A 22,368-nucleotide genomic window follows, 5' to 3' on the forward strand; every position below is an offset into this window, starting at 1 on the left:
TATCTGTTTTCCTGTTGTGAATATGTGGCATGTTTCCAGTTTCTGTAATTATGAACATTCTTGCACATGTCTCCTAGTGTACACCTAGAAGAGTTTCTCTAGGGTATGTAACCAGGAGTAGTCACCCTGGGTCATAGGTAGTGAAAATGTTGAAGAAAAAGAATACAAACTGTTTTTTAAAGTCTTTGTACCAATTTATACTCCCATCAGCAGTGTGTAAAAGTTCCCATTGATACACTTCCTTGCCAACAATTGGCAAGGCCAACGTCCTTAAATTTTGCCTATCTGGTGAGTATTAAATGATTTCTCATTATGATGTAGGCCTAGTCTTTTTTACTAGAAGTCTCCTTTATATTGTCTCTCTACTTGTTGGCCTGCCTCCTGTAAGTTCTAGATCCTGTGACACTTTAGAGGTTAAAATGTCTACAGCGTAGACATTTCATCTGATCCTCTCACTTAGGAGCACTGTTTAGTCTGTCTTTTCTTTAGTTTGGCTGCTTTAATTCCAGCAGCTAATATTCTTAATAAGTCAGTGCAGGATCAATGGGTTATAGGTGACCATAGAATTCTAGCTTTAAACTAGACGTCAACATCTGTTTCCTTAGAGCAAGGAAACTGGGAATGAAACTGTATTTGAATTTAATTAGTTGCCTTTGTAATTTTGTATATTTTATTTTATGCATTTAATTATTCTGAGAAGGGCTCTGTAGACTCCCAGACAGCCAGAGGGGACCATAGTTCAAAAAAGTTTAAGAATCTCAGCCTTGGAGAAAGTTATTTAGCAGGTGGCTAAGGGACAGGGATCTGGGAAATAGATTCCTTTGGTGTCAGCCAACATAACTTTCAAGATACTCATTCATCCCTTATTTGGAATGAAATCACCTTGTGTTTTTTCTGTCCTTAAGACGAGCTTACCAATGTTCAGAAGTAAACAGTTTGCAGTGAAAAGAAGATTTAGTGACTTTCTGGGTCTTTATGAGAAGCTTTCAGAGAAACACTCTCAGAATGGCTTCATTGTCCCTCCTCCACCTGAGAAGAGCCTAATAGGTAAGGCTGTAGTCTTTCATTCAGCTTGGATTTTTTCCTAAGTGTTCTTTCTGCAATATACTTTCTACTTAGCATATGAGACTATTTCTATTAACAGTGTGGAATCTTGTGGTTAGAAAAGAAATATTTCCAGCATTTTCCTATAAATCACACGAGGTCTAGGGAAATAGCATGTTTTGATATGTTCTCTTTCCTTGAAGGCAGTAGGAGGCTCTGGTTTTAGCTTCCACATTTGTGTGTGTTTGTGTGTGTATTTGTATTGGTATCTAAGAGTCTTAAATAATTGCTGTTCTCTCCAGATTGAAATGTACTAAATTGGATAAGGGTGGGGGGGTAGCAAGGCACCTACACATTACCATCAATTGACGTTTGTTAATCTATACTTAAGAGTCCCATGTCCCCCTTTTAGAAAACATATGCTCTGCACGTGCCAGAGTTTAGAACCTTCAGACTAGTTTAAAAAATGACTCTTGTGCAAAGAACCTTTTGTTCATGCCCGTTCGTGATGTAGAAGTGGCCTTTGGTTTTTGTAGTGCTGTCCTCATTGCCTTTCTTCCTGGGTTTTTTTTTTTTTTTTACAGCTTTATCCTTTTCATGATGATGGTTATTTTTTCTTTTTAAATTTCATTTCAGGAATGACAAAAGTAAAAGTTGGGAAGGAAGATTCTTCTTCTGCAGAATTTCTTGAAAAACGGAGGGCTGCTCTAGAAAGGTAAGTGCCATACAACCATTTTCCTGAATAACACGAGAACAAGTGAGAAGCTGAAACTGAGACTTAAGACATTCGCTGGAGTTAATAGAGATGAAACTTGAGTAAATTAAAGATTCACACTTTGTATTATCTCTAACCTTTCTTTTTTTTTTTAATAATTTTATTTATTTATTTTTCCCCCAAAGCCCCAGTAGATAGTTGTATGTCACAGTTGCACATCCTTCTAGTTGCTGTGTGTGGGACGCGGCCTCAGCATGGCCGGAGAAGCGGTGCGTCGGTGCACGCCCGGGGTTCCGAACCTGGGCCACCAGCAGCAGAGCGCATGCACTTAACTGCTAAGCCACGGGGCCGGCCCTCTAACCTTTCTTAGGTCTCTTACCTTCCCCCCTTAGGAGCAGACCATCTTCTTTTCTTTCCCCATCCTGGGTGAGCAGACAATCATATTCTCCTTCTTGGGCAATCAAATATGAATGACTTTGAGGTCTCTTTCTGACCAGTTATTTTTCTTCCCTTTTTGCAAATGTAAAGAGCATGAACTTGAACATGGTTACAAGCAGAGTCGCACTTAAGTGCCTATCTGAGGACATTTTAAAGTAATGAAAGACATTGTACCCCTGCCAGCGCTGTATGACACCCAAAACCTTGTGAGGCCAGGTCGACTAACGAGATAACCATTTGCCCTGTAGGTACATTCAGAGGATTGTGAATCATCCTACTATGTTACAGGATCCTGATGTCAGGGAGTTCTTGGAAAAAGAAGAGGTTAGTATTGTACTAACTGAATTTCATAATTTATTTCTGCCCCTAGTGAATTGAAACTAGTTTATTCAACAAATATTTGAGCACTTAACATGAGTATAGCCTAGTACCAGACTATATCCTAGTTTGTAAGCCCCCAAGAATGACAAGTATTTTTCATATAAAAGAAGCTCTGCCTGTATGTAAAGATCAAACTGCGGCCTAATTTCGTCTTACTGGATCAACACAATGATCTATTTGGCAAGTCCTTGGCATGTCTTTCCTAGGTTACTGCTTGGCTCAAATTGAATGCTTATTTTGTGCCAGGAGCTGAGGGGCACTGGTTCAAAACCAGTTACCACAGACCACTGAACTGCCATGTAGCAAAAGTGTTGACTCAAGTGGACAGTCTTTTTTATAGGCTATGCATAGGCTATTCATGATTGTGAAAAATTGGAGACAGCCCAATTGCTAACAATTGAAGAATTAAGTAAAATACATCAAGACAACAAATACTTTATTGTGATCATAAACAGTGTACGGAAATGTTCATATATATTTGTTGGAAGCATATATTGAAAGAATTATAAAAAGTAAAACTTGAAAAACAGCTGTTAGTCATTAAGGATCAAAAGAAACACTGGAATAAAACAATGTTGTATCTCATAGTAGAAGGAAATAAGTGACAGGGTAGGACTATCGTTTTGTATTTATTTTTATTTTTAAATTTTAATTTGTATATAGTATGTACCACTCTAATGAAGAAAATGATACTAACTATATGGGTTTTTTTCCTCCAAAACGGAATTTTTAAATTAAAAATTCTCTTGTCTAAAGCTTTAAATCTCTTCCTCCTCTGGGATTCCTAAGTACATGCTTCCTTTTCACCCTCTGATCCCCACTTTGTCCCCCTAGAACAGGGGTTGTCTACAGTGGCACTGTTGACACTTGGGGCTGGATCATTCTTTGGTGTAGGGGACTGTCCTGTGCATTGTAGGTTTAGCTCATCCCAGGCTTCTATCCACTACATGCCAGTAGCACCCCTCACCTCCCATTTTAACAACCAAAATTATCTCCAGACATGCCCAAATGTCCCCTAGGGGGCAAAATGGCCCAAGTTGAGAACTACTACCATAAGAGTCCTGAGCACTAAAATCTAATTTGTCAGCATAGTGTACTATATATACTATAGATTCTTCAGCATCCCTTCCATGCCTTAGGAAAGTAGTGGTAAGACTGAACCAATCAAATTGTTTCTAAATATTTGGCATGCTTGCCTTAACTAGATCATCCCTAAAAATAGCCTCAGTCTGAATAAATAATGCTCCTGCAGGTCCTTGGACCTTTGTTCGCTGAGGAAAATTCAAATGGAATCACAGCACAACTGCAAAGTCTTTCAAGACCTTAAGTCCAGCTGTGTGCAGAGTGTGCTAATCTGGAGGAACGTAACAAAAGCATGCTTGGTATTTAAGCAGTTCATGCCTGGGTGGGCAGACAATCTCAGCGTGAGGTCACCTGGCCACATGACATTCACAGTCTACTTCTTTTGTGCACACAATATCAAAAGCTGAAAATTTTGCTGATTCTGCAAACAACCCAATCAAAAGATGGGCAGAGGAAATGAACAGACACTTCTCCAAAGAAGATATACAGATCGCCAATAGGCACATGAAAAGATGCTCAACATAACCAGTGGTCAGGGAAATGCAAATCAAAACCACACTAAGATATCACCTTACACCCGTTAGAATGGCTATAATCACCAAGACAAAAAGCAACAAATGCTGGAGAGGCTGTGGAGAAATGGGAACCCTAATCCATTGCTGGTAGGAATGCAAACTGGTGCAGCCTCTATGGAAAACAGTATGGAGATTCCTCAAAAAATTAAAATAGAATACCTTATGATCCAGCTATCCCACTACTGGGTATCTACCCAACGAACCTGAAATCAACAATCCAAAGAGGCTTATGCACCTCTATGTTCATTGCAGCATTATTCACTATTGCTAAGACAGGGAAGCAACCCAAGTGTCCCTTGACTGATGAATGGATAAAGAAGATGTGGTATATATATATATACCATGGAATCCTACTCAGCCATAAAGACAGACAACGTTGTCCCATTTGCAACAACATGGATGGACCTGGAGGGTATTATGTTAAGTGAAATAAGCCAGAAAGAGAAAGACGAACGGCATGATTTCACTCATATGTGGAAGATAAACCAACACACGCACAGATAGAACTGTTTGGTGGTTACCAGGGGCTAGGGGTTTAGGAGGTGGGCACAAGGGGTGGAGGGATGCACTTATATGGTGACTGATAAAAATGTACAACAAAAATTTCACAATAAAAAAAAATGAAAAAAAAATTTTTGCTGATTCTATTTAAGTGGTCCTTTGATTTTTCTTTCTGTACATGCTAGTTATGGATTTGTCTAACTGCTTTTGAAAACAATCTACAGTTCAAATAATTTGTTTAGCAAGTTTTGGGCATGCCATCTGATGGATACTAATTCTTCTGAACCTAAAATAGGGGCAGCAGATAACTTGCCATCCCCGCCTTCTTGGTCTTGTAGCTGCCACGCGCCGTGGGTACCCAGACATTGAGTGGTGCTGGTCTTCTCAAGATGTTCAACAAAGCCACAGATGCGGTCAGCAAAATGACCATCAAGATGAATGAATCAGACATTGTGAGTAGCCCTGTGCCTCCCTGCTTCCCCTACTCCATCAGGTCTGAAATCCTGAGGAGTCCTGAAATTTCTGAGATTAAAGACTTTATTTTTAAGATAATTCAGTCCCTTTTTTAAAAAACTGCTAAGGAAAGACTGCTCTACACCTATATGAGTAACTTTCATTAAAGCTCTGGGCTTGTGTGTTTCAGTGGTTTGAGGAGAAGCTCCAAGAGGTAGAGTGTGAGGAGCAGCGCTTACGGAAACTGCATGCTGTTGTAGAAACTCTGGTCAACCATAGGAAAGGTAATTATCTCTGAAATCAGTTGGAGCTGGGAAATTGATGTCTCCAGTGAGCTGGAGATGGGAGGGCATGCTGTTCCCAAGCCTCTCAGCCATTCAAGCTGAAGTTCTTAGCCCACCTGGTCCTTGGTGTTCTGATCGAAAAGATATGCCCTGCATCTGCTGGCAGGAAACATGACTCAGCCTCTGCGGGCACTGTCCTTTCTACCTGGGAGGGGCAGGGAAGCCATCCCAGATACAGCCTGACCTGGGACGTGGGCTTCTGTTGGTATGATTTGAGTTGGAAGCTTATAACCAAACTGATGTCACAAACTTCAGCTACATGGTCAGACAAGCAATGTGTAAATGCACGGAAACCATTTATGTTTCCTAACCCTTCTTCACCTTTCTTTGGTGAGATTTGCTTAAGACTTAGCTAGTGAAATTTGCCAAGTTTGAATGCCTTCCTTCTCTGCCTTAAACATGTTGATAATCAGAAATCTAAACAGACAGAAAACCATTAGAATGAGGTCAATGTAAGGGTTGGCAAAATATGGCCCAGTGATGGACCAGATCTGGCCCTGGGCCTATTGCTGTGAGCTAGGAGTGGTTTTTACATTTTTAAAGGTATGAGTGAAAAAAAAGGAATGAGACCATATGTAGCCCACAAAACTTCAAATATCTGGGCCTTCACAGAAAAAGTTTGTCCTGCTCTAAAATGTACAGGACTGTGCAGTGTACACATACATTCAGTCTTTCTCTTGCAGACAGTCTACTTATGAGCTTTAACATAAAAATCAGAATTATTCCTTTGGCCTGTTTGTATGAACTGGCCCCTGGTTCTCCAGGAATATTTGAGCTGCTTCTTCCAGGTAGGCCTAACCTAGTGAAACTTAGGACAGCAGGTGTCTCTCCCTGCTCGTATGAACAGGCTGCATTCCCTTCACATTCTGCATACAGATGGCTGTGGTGTAGGTGACTGGGTTGCAGAGCCCACAGTTGCCAGATACGCAGTGGGCAGCACTGCTGAGACATGTCATGCGATGCCTGCTGACTTGTCCCTTTTCCTTGTGAGATCAGAGGCCTCTGCTGTCTTTCTCCCTCCAGAGCTAGCACTGAACACAGCCCAGTTTGCAAAGAGTCTAGCCATGCTTGGGAGCTCTGAGGACAACACAGCATTGTCACGGGCACTCTCCCAGCTGGCTGAGGTGGAAGAGAAAATTGAGCAGCTTCACCAAGAACAGGCCAACAATGACTTCTTCCTTCTTGCCGAGCTCCTGAGTGACTACATTCGCCTCCTGGCCATAGTCCGCGTAAGCTTCTGTTTCCTTTCCTCTTTCTCATCCTCTTGATTTAATTTGTCTTGCCTTTGCTCTTCCCCTTCCCAAGAAAGTTTCATCTGTTGTAGCTCAAAATAGGTGTAAGTTTTTCTACTCTCAAGAAAGAAGGTATCCTATGAACCAAAAAATCCATTTAACTGTTAGCATTGAGTCATTTTGAGGCCCACAGCTAGTTTTTTAAATGCGTTTCGAGAAAAGACCAGCCTTGAATTTCCAAGTAGGCCCCTCCTTATTGTTGAAGCTGGACAGCGTCCTCTGTGCTCCTTTCTTCAAGCAAGGCTTATTGCAGACCTGCCGTCTCGGCCCCCTGGAGCAGTGACTTCCTCAGTGCTTTGGTCTTGGCCTCCTTAACAGTAAGCGGCAGCTTCGCCCTGGTAAGAGCTCTTGCTGCTTCCACTTGTCCCTGCAACGTGGGCAGTCAGGTAACTACACGGAACTGGCTTGGCGTTGCATGGAGGAGTGTGGCCAGGGGGCTGAGAGAGCTTGTCACCAGAGCCTTTTGTATGCTGTGCTGACCACACTGGTAACAACACTGCAGCCTGCCCCTCAGGTCAAGCACCTCACCTTTTCTCCTGGTGACCAGAGTAGTCTGGTTTCCCATGACCTTTCAGAGTGGCCAAGGAAGCTTCACTGGGCAGTGGTATTAGCTCTCGCATGGCATACCTGAGACAGAGGAAAGAGCCAAGAGGGAGCCTGGCACCTGCCCTGTAAGAGCCTGAGTCTGCCCCTGATCCAACTTAAGACCAGGATGTATGAACCTCTGAGTTGGAACAGAGCCACCCCTGCTCCCTATCCCCAACATCTCCCCCACCAGGGAGCTCCTGTGTTGTCAAGAGCTGAGTTGCTCCCAGGGCTCTCATTTCCTCTGTGATAGAGTTGCTTAATATAGCCTGTGAGATTGCTCATTGTCCTCTCCCTTTGCTATTTGGTTTGCTGCTAACTCCAGAGTGATAAGAGGCTGGAAAAATAACCTGCTTTGGAATTCTTAGAACTGGTCAGACTACTTAGACTGGAGAGCCATCCCGGGGAAGGGCTGTCTCTGGGGAAGCTTTCAGAGAGGAGTATTGTTTGGGGTCTCTGGAGAACACAGCTCTTGAATATGACTCTCAGGTGGGGTAAGCCCGTATAGACATAGGTGAGGAAGGCCTAGCCGAGAGCTCAGTTTGCTGGGGCTGGGGCTGGGGCAGCATGCCTTAGAGCACAGGACTGCGAGCTGATCTTTTCTCAAGAGACCCTTCACCTGCCCTCCTCGTGATCAGGAGCTGGTGATGGGGTTGGAGAGATGAGCAGATGTTTCTTTTCTGCCCTTCCCTGAACCTTGAGTTGTACCACTGTTAGCCCACGGGGTTAGGCTTGAGTCTTCCTTGGATATGAGGTCATCTTTTACCTAATCCTTTGACATTGAGCTGTTAAGAAATTGCAGGTGAGCAGCGGTGACAATGCTGGGGAAGGTGAATTTGGTGGCATTTCATTCTCTAAGGTTCAAGTTTTGGCAAAGGCCCGCACTAAGGAGGCCTAGAAAACATCTAGGGAACTTTTGCAGGGAAGGAGAACAAATGGAACAGGGCTGGGTGGTTGGCCCCAGGCACAGATCTTTCATCCAGTCCACCTCTTGAGGCCTACAAAGCCAGTGAGGGTGGGAGATGTTTTGATTAGGCCAACAGCTGTCCTCTGGAAATGTTGATTCTGGTCAACGGACTGGAAACAGGGAAAACCAGCAAGTGGACTTTGGGGAGCTTCTTGGGGGCCTTGATAGCCTACAGCAGTTGAGTGTATGGATGGGATGAAAGCAGTGTGTCCTGTGGTGGCTTTAAGTGTTTATTTAAAGATCTGTTAAGCTAACCTGGTTAGCTAACTATTTAGGTGTCAGTTTAAAGGTTGCTTCCTTAGGTCAGCCTTCCCTGATAATATCTCCCAGGCTAAGCTAGGTCCCCCGTTTTTTTTTATAGTATCCTGCTTGTTTTCTCTGTACTCTGCATAGTGTAATTATTTATGGATAATTATTAATATAATGTCGGCCTTTTCTGTTAGATTATAAGATCCATGAAAGCAGGACCATGTGTTTCATTCCCCAGTGTATTAGTTCCTGGCACATGGCAGGCACTCAGGAAAAGTGTGTAGACGCATGGACTGACCCATCTGAGAGAGGCACTTGGGAAGCCGTAGTACTGGGCACTGGCATCAGGCCACCTGCTGTGCTCCCAGCCATCCAGCCTTGAGAGTAGCATGAAGCAGCATGGCGCTGGCCCACTGGAGCCTTGGAGAGGAGTCTTACCCAAGCTTGTGCTTTTCAGTGTTAAACTTCCAGCTGGGCACTAACACGTGGCTGCGGAACCTGCCCTTGCTCCGTCCTTCCCTAGCACAGCTTCTGGGAGAGCCCCCCAAGGCAGAGCCAGCACGGCTCCTGAAGGGCTGGTTGTGCTCTTCCCAACCCCTGCAGGCTGCCTTTGACCAGCGCATGAAGACGTGGCAGCGCTGGCAGGATGCTCAAGCCACACTGCAGAAGAAGCGGGAGGCTGAGGCTCGACTGCTGTGGGCCAACAAACCTGACAAGCTGCAGCAGGCCAAGGATGAGATAGTAGAGGTGAGGCCCCAAGGCAGCCCAGCAGGGGTGTTGTGCTGGCTCCTGAATGAGCCCAGGTCCCATCCTACCCAGGTGCTCAGAACCCCACAGCAGGCAAGAGAGCCGATTGAATATGAAGGACAGTAGCTGTTGGGGAAGCCTCTGAGGATGAGTCCAGGCTTGCCTTGAGGCCTGGCCCTCCTCCTCTCTCCCCGTTCCACCCAGACTTGCCAAAGCAGAATCTCTGCAGGGGGCCGGCCCCGTGGCTTGGCGGTTAAGTGCGCGCGCTCTGCTGGCGGCCCGTGTTCGGATCCCGGGCGCGCCCCGACGCACTGCTTCTCCGGCCATGCTGAGGCCGTGTCTCACATACAGCAACTAGAAGGATGTGCAACTATGACATACAACTATCTACTGGGGCTTTGGGGGAGAAAAAAAAAAGGGTGAGGATTGGCAATAGATGTTAGCTCAGAGCTGGTCTTCCTCAGCAAAAAGAGGAGGATTAGCATGGATGTTAGCTCAGGGCTGATCTTCCTCACAGGGAAAAAAAAAAAAGAATCTCTGCAGAAGGATTCTGGCTGGGTCTTTGAAAAGCTCCAGGGTGATTCAGATATACCCCCTGGTGAGAACTAAAATCAGTTCTCTGGGGCTGCTAGCCCTGCTGGTGAGTACCTGCCAGAGGCTCTGGAGTACCAGAGCTTTCTTAGAGACCAGGCTTGGCCTGGGGCACACGGCTTCTCTTTTCCAGCCGCCCTGAAGGTGGCCTTCTGCTGGACTCTGACTTACATGCTGAATGTTTGTATGGTATTTCATCTTACCCAGAGGGGCAGACAGACATAAGGATCAATTGAGGTCTCATATATAGAATTGCTGTCCAAAGGTAAAGACTTAATAATGCTACCATAATATTAAGTGATCCTTTCTTTCCTTTTTTCCCAGTGGGAGTCTCGGGTGACTCAATATGAAAGGGACTTTGAAAGGATTTCAACTGTGGTTCGAAAAGAAGTGATACGGTTTGAGGTGAGATAGAAACCCTGCCTCTCCCAGGGGTGCAGTGCCGGGTTTAGTAGTGGTGTCGGCTTTGTCCAAATCTATTGAGTAGGGAGACAGATGTGGGTGCCAGTGACTTGGCGGTTGTTGTGAATAGGCGTGGCCTTGTGTGTGTGTGTGTTCCTGAGGCAAAGTGGCTGTCCTACGCTTGTTGCTGGACCAGAGCAGTTAGACCCAAACAAAGCTTGTAGCTGTCATATACCCCCTTGTCCTCTGTCCTTTCTCCTCCCCTTCCCCACTCCCTGTCATGCAAGAAAGCCTTGCAAGGCCTTGGCAGAGGCTCTTTGGCTGGAAATTAGCTATTCCAACTGCTGGCTCTACTTTCTGGGGCTGTGTTCGGCCTTGGTCAGCAATAAACACCACTATCCTATCAAGAGGAAAAGGAGCAAGGGTCTAAGTGGTCAGTGTAGAATCCTGTCTCCTACAGAGAGAGAAATCCAAGGACTTCAAAAACCACGTGATCAAGTACCTTGAGACACTCCTGTATTCACAGCAGCAGGTATGTAAGTTAGGCATGACTTTCACCCTCTACTTCCTGCTCCAGAGGCCAGCTGCCCTCTTGGAGCTCTGGTGACAGGAAGGGCTGGCCCTGCTTTGGAGGGGCTGGGCCCTGCTATAATCAGTAATTGAAAGTAGGCCCTGTTGCTCCAACCTGGAGCATCCAGTAGGGTCTTTTGCTAAGCAGGATTGCCCTAATCCTACAATGAGTTAGTTTTTAAGGACAAACCCCAACTCTCCTCTGCCTAAAACCCTGTGATACCACCTAACCCTCTTGAGGCTGAGATCTCAGTCAGTATGTGGAGCAGTGGCCTCCACTGTGAGGAGTTAACTGAGCTGGACAAAGCTGTGGCCCCCACTGGGGTATTTCCTCCGAGGCAGAACCAGGACTGTCTTCAGAGACTGCCCTTATACTTGATGCTTCCCGTAAGTCTAGAGAGCTAAGAGCGGTGTGGCTGGCTGGCCAGTCTGTCCCAAGGTCCACTTGCAGCCTAGCCATTTTCTCAGCTCGGCCTCCGTTTGGGTGGCTGAGGCACTTGGGGGAGCCTGTGGCACTGTGCTTGCTCCCCTCCAGGCTCAGGCTCTGCCACTAGATGGGGGCACTTGGCTTACTGTCCCCACTTCTTTGCAGCTGGCAAAGTACTGGGAAGCCTTTCTTCCTGAGGCAAAGGCCATCTCCTAATGGACCAAGGACACCAGAGCCCAGCTGCCTGATGCTGCCTTTTTATACACTGTCCTCCTCCACCTCTGCTGGACCCCAGTGATGCATCCTGCTTAGCCTGGACTTCACCCCTTCCTCCCTGCCCCCGAGACCAAGCTGTCCCCAGGCACTCTAACTGTTACTTCATTTAGCTTCCATATATATTTTCTTACCTGAGAGAATAGTTTCTTGCTGTAAGCAAAAGACCTACAATAGGTGGTGGAATTATGGGATAGGGGTGGAGTATTGATATAAATATATAAATACAAATGTATATTTTTCAGGATGTGGTTAGGAACTGGGAATAACGTTTTCTGTTACTCCTGATGGTGCCATGAAAAGATTATGTAATAAAATATTTTAAAATCGGGTCACATGACTCAGAATGGTGGTGCTTTTTGCTTTAGGCTGGGACGCAGTTGGGAAGCAGGTCTGGAATGCTCCTGACCAGGAAGTTGCCCGGGTATAGTAAGTTTCTCTCCACAGGAGTTCACAAGCTTTCACTGCTGCTTCCCTATGGAACTGTACTTGCTTTTTCTCTAGCTTCCTCAGCTACCTGTTCTGAGGGTCTCTTAATCTGTTTAATTCTTATTCCTACTTCATTAGGGAAGGAATTTTAAAGACATCTCTTATAATAAGAGGGGCAAAACCGATTCTCCTGTAAAGAAGGCAGACTTTCTTTTTTATTCCTACCCTGTTTCCTAAGCTGCTCAGGGCTCTCAGAGTCTGCCTTCTGATAGCAAAGTCTTGTGTCCTGAACTTCTTTTGCCACCTATCAAAACACATGATCCATGTTAAAAGTGTGAAGGACTGATAAGGACTTAACACTTGATCCACGTAGACAGCAGAGCCAGGCACTCTGCCTCTAGATCAGGTCATCCAAGAGTTCCTAAACCTTTTGAGGTTCCAAGAAGCTTTACTGTCTGTGACCAGGAGGGACCATGCCAGCAAGAGGCCCCGAGTGTTGTCAGCACAAGCTGAGGGTGTTCAAAGGGGTCTCTGTGCTGGCCTGGCCGGGGAGGCCCGGGTCTCGGATGTGCCATTACTGGGCTTCCCCTCAACTGTGTCCACGGCAGCTTAAGCTCGCTGTCAGAGTGCACTGAGAAGCCACTTGTGGGGCAGGGCAGACTGCCTACCATGGGAACCTCACCACTCCCAGCCCACCACCCCCAAAGACACCCCTGCCTGAGGGCTCTCCAGACCTGTCCTGTCAGTTCTCTTTGGTGGGTGGTTAAGGTTTGGGGAAGGACAGCCTGAGGCAAGAGAATGCGGTACACAGCACTGATTTCCAGTTCACCAGCCTGACGGGGGTGGGAGTACAAGTATTTTTTTCAACAGGTTGATTTTTTTTTGGAAAAAGTCACTCAATCTCTCCCTACTCCCCAATATCCTTATTACCTCCTTTGATTTTATCCTTCCACTCTTATATGCTTGCTTTTGCATGGTTATAATAACATACACGTAAAATATTTTGTATCCTGCTTTTATCATTCAACATGTATATGTTATAAGCATTTTTTTCTGTATTATATATCTTCACAAACCTTATTTGTAAGGCTCTGTAATTTTAAGACTTCCATAGAGTGACTGTACCATAATTCTGACTCATCCCTTGTTGTTGGATTCTTGGTTTGTTTGGTAACTTTTTAAATTTTAACATAATTTCAAACTTAGGGAAAAGTTACAGGAATATCACAAAGAACTCCCATATATCCTTTACCCAGATTTACCAAGTGTTCACATTTTAACCCGTTTGCTTTATGATGTATGATTTGCTTTATCTATATTTACATGTATTTTCTGAATCGTTTGAGAGTAAGTTACAGTCGTTGACCCATTTATCCTCGGAACCTTAGTGTGCATTTCCTTAAGAACAAGGACATTCTCTCTTAACTTATAACCTGAGTACAGTTATCAAAATCAGGAAGTTTAACACTAATATAATACCATTGTCTAACCCATGGTCCATATTTAAATTTTGTCAGTTGTCCCAATAATATTCTTTGTAGTGAGTCTCTTTTTTCTGTTGCAGGATCATGTGTTACATTTAGTTGTAACACATGATTACATGTGTCTCTTTTAATCCAGAGGAGTTCCTCAGGCTTTCTTTGCTTTTCATTAGCTTGGCATTTTTGAAGAATATAGGCCAGGTATTTTGTAGAACGTTCCTCGATTTGGATTGGTCATGGTTTCACATGACTAGATTAGGGTTTTGCATGTGGGGCAGGAACCTCCCGGAAGTGACGTGTCCTCAGTGCCTCTTAAGTCGGCATTTGATGTCACTTGGTCCCATTAAAGCTGAAGTTAACTCTGATCACTTGGTTAAGTTGATGTCTGCCACGTGTCTCCATTTTAAATTTACTATTTTCCCCTTTGTAATTAACAAGTAAATTGTGAGGAAATACTTTAAGATCAGGTAAATATTTTGTTCCTCATCCAATGTGATTTTCTAACTGCATAATTTCTTCTACATTTATTGGTTGGCATTCTACTTCTAAGGAAAAGCATCTTTTCTCCTTATTTATTAATCTACTTGTTTATTAGTATGGATGAATGCTTTGATTTATTTTGATTCTCAAGCCATCCCAGATTTCTGACAGGCTCTTGTGTCTTTTTAACATGTCGCCTTCATTTTCTGAACACTTTCTGGCATAACAAGATATTCCAGGCTTATCTTGTATCTCCCTTGCCCCAACCCTGGAATCAGCCATTTCTCTAGGGAGTCTTGATTCCTTTGAATGGAGAATTAGAATTTAGAAACCAAGATCTGGGTGCTGAGAGTGCTCACTGCTACTGGAGTGTCGTTGCTTCTAGGCTCTTGGCAGAGAGAGCAAGGAAATAGACATAGATAAAGATATATAGAAATATGGAGAGAGAGAGAGAGATGACATAAATAAAGAATTAGAGGGGCCGGCCCCATGGCGTAGCAGTTAAGTGCGCGTGCTCCGCTGCTGGCAGCCCAGGTTCGGATCCCGGGCGTGCACCGACGCACCGCTTGTCAGGCCATGCTGTGGCGGCGTCCCATATAAAGTGGAGGAAGATAGGCACAGATGTTTGCCCAGGGCCAGTCTTCCTCAGCAAAAAGAGAAGGATTGGCATGGATGTTAGCTCAGGGCTGATCTTCCTCATAAAATAAATAAATAAATAACTTAAAAAAAAAAAAAGAATTAGATGTTAAAATCATGAATTCACACTGCTACTTCCAGTCTGGCCCCATAGAGTTTATTCTAGTCTTCTTCCTTTTCCGTGTTTCTAATTCTTCTCCAAAGAGACTCAATTTTAAAACTTTCTCCTAGCCTTATGTTTCCTCCAGTGATCATCTTAACATAAGTCTGTTTTTATTATTTCCTTGGGGTGGACTCTCCTCTGGTTTCAGAACTTCCTCCTCAGCCTCCTGCATCCTGAGGCTGACAGGGTAAGGTATCTTCAGAGCCTGTGCATTTCTGCACAGAGCTTGTAGACATGGAAATCAGCAAGGCCAATAGTAGGTTAAGAGTACTGAGCCAGAGGCCTGTACAGGGAATAGTGGCATAAAAGAAATTGTTCCACTTGGGGACTCAGGAAGAAGAAATTTGTGGAGAAGGGGATGCTTGAACTGTGTCTTAAAGGTGAAGAGGTGTTTTCTCCTTCTCCTGAGACCATTCTGCCTCCCTGTCTCCTGGCAGTGGGAAGTGGGCACATCTGGGGTAATGCAGGTTGCTCAGTGTGGCCGGAGTCAAGTCAGTGGGCGGCCCATGGAAAGGATGAGCAGGAACCACATCACACAGATCACACAGTGCCTGATATGACTGTGAGGCACTTTGAACGTTATCCTGGAAGTGTGGGGAGCTACTGAAGGGACTTCAGCAGGAAATAACATGGTCACGTTTGTGATTTAGATATATCAGAAGGTGTGAGACTGGAGGCAAGGAGAGCAGCCAGGCTCATCCAGCCAGCCGGAGCACCGAGAAGGGCGGTAGTAATGGGGTTAGAGCTGAGGGATGAGGTTCAGACGTGGCAATGGAACCACTGGGATCTGTCACTGATTTGATGAGAGGTCTGAGGGAGAGGGCGGTAGCCAGCGTGACCTGCAGGTTTCTGGCTTGGATTTCAGGGTAGACAGTGAAGCCCTTCATGACACAGCTAACACAGGAGGCCCAATAGGTTTAGAGCGGATGGGAAGGGAAGCTGTGGGGACAGCAGGTGCTGACCGTCTTAAAAGAGGCTCTTCTGAATGGGAAGGGAAGTCCTGCTGAGAGGTGGGGAGATACAGAGTGAAGAGAGGCTTTGTTTTATGTAAAGATGTCTCAGACTTAGCATGTTAATAAAATTCAGAGCAGAGAAAGGGAATGGCCATCAGAGCCCTGTCTGGGAGCAAGTGCACAGAACAGGGAGCCTTGCTCCTGACGTACCAGAGAGAAAGAAGATGGGGGGAGAAGGGGCAGAGAGTAAAGGTTTCCTGCTTGAGAATTAAAATGTTCTCAGACAGGGATATCATGTTTACCTATTTTGAGTCAGGTGGTTTAGAGAACAGGTGTGGAGATAAGTCTATACTTCCTCTGCTTTCCCTTGGGTTGTTTCCCCCAAAATCTCTGGGCTCCAGAGTCCTGAAGATGAGAACCTAGAACTGGAGGGACCCCAATATGCAGTGTAAGTATTTAGTGACAGAAAAAATGAGAGAAGTAGAAATGATAGGAAGTGTCACTTACACATAGATATTTGTAACTTTGAATTCGTTCCAGAAGATTTTCATTCTGAATACATCTGTATCCTAGAACCCTGCGAATGCCTTTGCAGAAACTCAGATTTCAAAAAGGGGGAGAGGATGATGGAAATCTGTTAAGGTTGGGGCCAGGAACTGGTTGAGGAGAGAGTACTCATGGAAGCGTTGTTCCATAGTGATGGAAGGTGTGTTCTTCATTGAGTGCGCTTAGGGCCCACATGGGATTGAAGACCATCAGTTTTGAGGGACATCAGGCCCCAAGGTGGGGGGACTTTCCCCACCAACTCTCAGCAGCCTAGGGGAACGAGAGGGAAGGGGAAGATAATGGTGATCCCTACCAGAGCTAAGAAGGACACACCTTTGCTGTAATTGGCACATGCCTGCACCCAACGCTTGGTCTTGGGAGACACTGGCTAAGATTCTCTGCTCCCCATTTGGGTAGAGTCAGGCCTGAGCTGAGAGTTAGAAATGGACGAGAACAAGTCATCCCTGTCTTCTGGCCCCGGGGATAGTGAGTACATCATCTGCCAGTGTCCTATGATACCGGTTGTGTGGTTTTATGTTGGCTCTCTCTGCCAAGCCATAAACTCTCTTAAGTGGTGCATCTTTGTAACTCCATGGCCCCCAGAAAAGATTTGGGCTCAAAATAGGTACCAAATAGGTAACTGTAGAAAGATCTCCAATGGTAGATTCTGCCACCTTTCAGTGACGGCCTTCTGTGAGAGGACCCCGCTCACCCTCCCTGTTTATCTCCTAGTCCTTCATGACAATGCTGGCGCCTCGTGAAAACTGACTCCAAATACACTCTTTCCTTTCTCACTTCTGTGTGGCCTAAGGAGCCTTTGTAAATGGTGGGCTTTGTACCTGAAGCACCTTTCTCAGCTCCCACCCCTCTCTTCAACCTCAGAATTACACCTGTCTGAAACAGGCAGTCTTCAACATTGTGGATGGCAGTGTAAGTAGGTAGAGATGGAGGGCACTGGCCAGCGTGTCAGAACATTCACTGAGGATTCCCATAGACACTTCTAGAAACCAAGTCCATGAAGATGATTATGCAAAGATGCCCATCATAACGTTGTTTACAGTTGTAAATGTTGAACTCAATGTAAATATACAGCAGGAAGGGATTAAATGAATTATGGTACATAATACAATTGGATATTATACAGTCATTGGAGATGATATATAGCTATATTCATTGACAAGGAAAACATTTTTGAGTGAAAAAAGTAGGTTATAGAATTATATGTATGGTATAGTCCACATTTATATAAAATTATATATATGGCAAGGATGTTGATGGAATTGTTGACTATGGTTCCCTCTAGGGATGGAATTTTGCATTTAAAATTTTTATACCATTTTATGTTGCTTGGAATTTCTGTGTATTATTTTTATAATCATAAAAATTTAATAAAGCTATTTTCCTTATGAGAAAACAATCCAATGCATCTTTTGAGGCCTACTTTATATGTACATTCTCCGGGAAGCTTTCTTTGATTGACTCTTCCTCCCACCCCCAGGCTAGAATGGCAGCTGCCTCTACAGCTCTTGGCATGGCACTTCCTGTCACCCTTTAAACCTCTGGTCTCTCTCACCCTTCTGTGTAATGTTGTCTCCAAGATGATCTCATTAGCCTCCCGGCTCTGAACTCCTTAAGATCATGAACTATGTTATTCCTACTCATCTTGGTGCCCCTCTCCACCAACAAAGGCAGCCCAAGGGGGCAGTGGCTGCCCTTCAGCACTGGTGATTATTGTTTTAGAGCCTATGGACACAGATCTTGGGTTTTTCAATATCCAGAAATCAGGCTTGATTTGGGGTTCAGGACGCCTTGCTGTGATTGGCAGGACTGGTGCTCCGTGCCCCAACTGGAGCCTGAAGGCTGGAAGGTGATAGCCGCCTGCCCCACAGGCTTGCCCCAAACAGGCCTCCTCCCCTTTGCCTTTGTCTGTTGTGGAAATGCCTCTCTGGCTGTGATGACCAGACGTCTGGGGCAGAAAGCCCCCCATCCCCACCAAGGCTGCTCAGCCTCCGTAGCACTTTGGGTCCAGAAAAACCCCAAAGAAAAACCCTGTCCAATCTAAGGTAGGACTTTCTTTAAAGGGATGTGACGATTGTTTCCAAATGACTGCCCCTTCCTAGCTTCAGAGCTCTCAGCTTCCTCTTCCATTATGAGTGACAGCAGTGATGACCACAGGGGCCCAACAGCAGGTCTCCCCTTGGGAACATCAGTAGCCTCACCAGAAAAAAATGATGAGGCCCCTGGCAGCCAGGAACTTGTGCAGGGCAGAGTCCAGACTGCCCCTGATAGTCCCTTCCCACCCCAGGGCCTAATAATAAGAGCTGCCATGTGTTAAACACCTATCCTGTGCCAGTGTGCTCAGGGCTTTGAAACATCTCTAATCCATCACCATGACCCTGCCAGGTGGGCATCATTATCTACATTAAAAAACTGAGGCTTAGAGACCTTAAGCAGCTTGCCCACAGTCACACCTCAGCCCTAAGACTTGACTCCAATTTGCTTGACTCAGTTTGTCTGCACACCATATCCCACACAATCCAGACAGGGATGGACAAGAGGAACCGAGACATTAACCCACTAAGCTGTTTTCCTAAAGACCTGAATAAATCCACACAGTAGACCAGTTAAGGACAAGTTACCCGCCTGACCTTGTAGGCATGTGAGCTTCTCTGCCCCCTGTGAGATACTCTCTCCCCAGGCATGGACAGTGTACCCCAGTTGGGTAGCAGAAGCAGAAGCTGGAAGACAGAGAAGTAGCTTGAATGAGTAGCTGGGGACTATTAACGGAGAGACAAAAATTCTACTTGCTGAGAAACCACAGACAGCACTCAGGGCTAGCGTGGGGGACAGGGCACCTCCATCCAGACCTCAAGGCCTGGGGCTGGGGCCCCTCCTGGCCTTTGGCCTGACTTTCCTGTTGTCTTTAGTTCTTGGTCAAACAGCTCTCTTCACAGTAAACCCCTGTGACTTGGGGGTGCCTGAGTGTGTCTCTGTCCGTTGAACCCCAGTGCTGTGCACACCAGAAGGGCCAACTGGTTGGTCCACTGATATATCACACTAAGGGTTGTTAGGAGTTGTTGTAGCACGAGAATAATCTCCTGGGCAGCTGTGCTGCCTTGGATGCAAGGTGGCTGGGGTGGCCTCTGCCAGCTCCCCCTGCTCCAGCCCTGGGTCATGTTGTCTGAAGCAGCTGAGCTGCCTCTGTCGTCTGGGCAGGGAGCAGTGGCTCCTAGGAGTGACACTGCTGGCTGGAACCCTGGGCTGGAGCCTGCCTGTCCCCTGAGAAGCAAGTCACCAAACTTTGCTCTCAGCGCTCCTGCAGGACATGCTTGTCTGAGGGGCCTCCCTAGCAGCCCTTTCCAGGGCCCAGTTCTCCTTTTTCAGACCTCAGTTTCCTCATCTGTAAATCGAGGAGTTTCAACTAGCTCGATAAGTTAAAGTATTTTAGCAGCAGAACTATTTTTTTTAGACATGTACGCCGAACTCCATTATTCAAAACATAAAATATTGGGCCGGCCCAGTGGCGCAAGCAGTTAAATGTGCGCGCTCCACTGCGGCAGCCCGGGGTTCGCCGGTTTGGATCCCGGGCGCACACCGACGCGCCGCTTGGCAAGCCATGCTGTGGCGGCGTCCCATATAAAGTGGAGGAAGATGGGCACGGATGTTAGCCCAGGGCCGGTCTTCCTCAGCAAAAAAAGAGGAGGATTGGCGGATGTAAGCCCAGGGCTGATCTCCTCACAAAGAAAAAAAAAACCATAAAATATTGGTTTTTATTTTATTATTATATTATTACAAATTTATAAGATGTACTTATTAAAAAGGCAATCGGTAAGTCCTCTGAGGCTGTTAGGTTGAATAGGATGCTGATTTACACCAACCTCTGCTTCCAATTCTTTTACCTTTTTTGGTTGCACAATATAGAGAAAATCAGGAAAATCCTGATCACTGATTTCAAGTAGTTGAAAGAGTTAATAGTTGTTTTGTTTTGTTTTAAGCTAACCTTGCAATCTCAGGATTCTGGAAGAGGAATAGTAGAGTTTGTTTTTGTTGTTTCAATGATGAACCATTAACAATATATAAGATGAACCATATGTAATTGCCAATATCCCATGGTTTGGGCCTACGAAAACAGCAAATTCATATAATTCAGTTGAATAACAATAGCTAACGTTTATTTTACTGTGTGCCAGGCCCCATGCTAAACACTTTGGAAGCATGACATCATTTCATCTACACACAAATCTCAGTGGTACAGATAAGCACCCTGAGGCACAGGGAGTTGTCCAAGGTGGCCCAGGTGACCAGAGCCAGTGGGTGGAGCAGTCCAGACCCAGCCTTGCTCAGGCCGCCCAGGGCTGCTGGGTCCCCTACCGGCCAGTCCACCTCCGCCCGCCACTGCTGGCCACCCCCACCCACTGGGCCAGAAGAATCCAGCCTCTGTGCCCAGAGGCGCCCGCAGCCCAGGAGCTGTTTGTTTTCTTAACGGGGTTAACCAAACCTCCCGAGCAGCGCTGGCGTCCCAGCAGAAGCCTGCCAGTGAACGGGGCTTTGTGTGACGGCGTTGGAGGGCGAGGGCCTGAGCCTGGGCGAGAGCCTCGGTCCAGCCCACCTGTGCGCCCGACCGCAACCGGGCCACCTGCAGGAGTAGGAGTGTGTCGGAGGGACACCTCCGCCCCCAGCCCTTCCTGCCTGCTGCTCGGGCCTTGCCCCTCATCTCCAGGCTCCATGTCTGCACAGTGGGGTGGGGGTGACCCTGCTCCCTGGCAGGGCTGGTGTGGGAGTCAAGAGACAGGTGTCTACAATGCGGTCCCCAACCAGGAGCACCAGCAGTACCAGGGAGCTTGTGAAAGAAATGCACGTTATCAGGCTCCACGCCAGGTCTACACATTCAGAAAACGGGGGTCAGGGCCCTATCATCTGAGATTTAACAGGCCTTGTAGGTGATGGTGTCTGCTGAAGTTGGAGAACCACTGCTCTATAATCTGATCTGGAAATACACTGGCCAAGAAAATGTGACCAGCCAGTACTTTTAAGCAACTTTGACCCAGAAACTTGGAAATTAGATTCATATGTTAGAGAGTGATGGGGAAGGTACAAAGATTTGCTCAGTAAAACAACTCATTCTAAAAACAGAAGTTACGTTGAAGGTCTGTGCACCCATCATATCGAGTCTGGAACTTAGCTCGGTGTTCATATGCTGAGGTGGCTTAAAGTACACAGAAAATGAACTTTTCTTCTGACAGTAATAAGTGCTTTGGCGTTTTTAGCATGTCATGTGTTCCTCTTTACAGGAAAATATTCTTCATAACTTATTTTATCTCCCCAAAGACATCTTAAATGCCTCCAGGTCAAGGATCTTGTTTTCCTTCATTTGGATCTTCACTCACATACCATGGAATGCTGTGGAATTAGGAGCTGCAGGTTTACTACCAGATGTTTTATAAGTCAGTTGCATCAAATCTCCCTCTATAACTGGAGCTGAAAATCCATTGATTTGAGCTTCTCAGGAACACCTGAAAATTAAGCAAGTGAATAAGGTGGACGACAATCTGCAGAGAGAGAGAGAGAAAGATGTCTAACTCTGAAGGTGGAAGAGGATTCCTGTTGTTATCCCCTTGCAGGCCTTCCTCTAACCCTTCTGGCAGCCCTGCTCCCTTTCTGCCTCTCTCCCAGGCCCTCCCCTGCTCCCTAGCCTTTCCCAATATCCCCTTCCCCCAGTCATTCATATAGTCTTTCAATCAACAAATGTTTTTTGAGTGCCTTCTACATCCTTGGCACCATGGCGGGAACCACTGACAAGACAGACCAGGTCCCTGGCCTGATGGTACTCAGACCCTGGGGCAGAGTCGGGAGAACCAGGGAGACACACAATAAACAAACAGCAACACATACTGGAATAAGTGCATAGACAAGTGATATGATAAGGTGGCCAGGAAGGAAGGCCTGTTTGAGGAAGTGAATTTTAGGCTAAGAATTGGAAGTTTTACGTTAAGCCCACCAGGTGAAGAGTCAGGGAGGAGTGTTCCAGGGAGAGGAAATGGCA

General features: G+C 45.9%; 1 protein-coding gene across 1 annotated transcript in view; it reads left to right on the forward strand.

Moving 5' to 3' along the window:
* Positions 1–11,969, forward strand: part of SNX1 (sorting nexin 1) — a 33,412-nt gene extending 21,443 nt beyond the window's left edge. The window contains exons 6-15 of the mRNA XM_004421675.3: positions 906–1,047; positions 1,681–1,759; positions 2,446–2,521; positions 5,076–5,189; positions 5,381–5,474; positions 6,558–6,763; positions 9,231–9,374; positions 10,290–10,370; positions 10,828–10,899; positions 11,530–11,969. Of these exons, the coding sequence (XP_004421732.1) occupies positions 906–1,047; positions 1,681–1,759; positions 2,446–2,521; positions 5,076–5,189; positions 5,381–5,474; positions 6,558–6,763; positions 9,231–9,374; positions 10,290–10,370; positions 10,828–10,899; positions 11,530–11,580 (1,059 nt within the window). The 3' untranslated portion in view covers positions 11,581–11,969. The remainder of the gene's footprint in view (positions 1–905; positions 1,048–1,680; positions 1,760–2,445; positions 2,522–5,075; positions 5,190–5,380; positions 5,475–6,557; positions 6,764–9,230; positions 9,375–10,289; positions 10,371–10,827; positions 10,900–11,529) is intronic.
* Positions 11,970–22,368: the final 10,399 nt, after the last annotated feature.

This window comes from Ceratotherium simum, chromosome 3, assembly GCF_057802395.1.
Source record: "Ceratotherium simum simum isolate JZ-2026a chromosome 3, ASM5780239v1, whole genome shotgun sequence".
Classification (NCBI taxonomy): domain Eukaryota; kingdom Metazoa; phylum Chordata; class Mammalia; order Perissodactyla; family Rhinocerotidae; genus Ceratotherium; species Ceratotherium simum.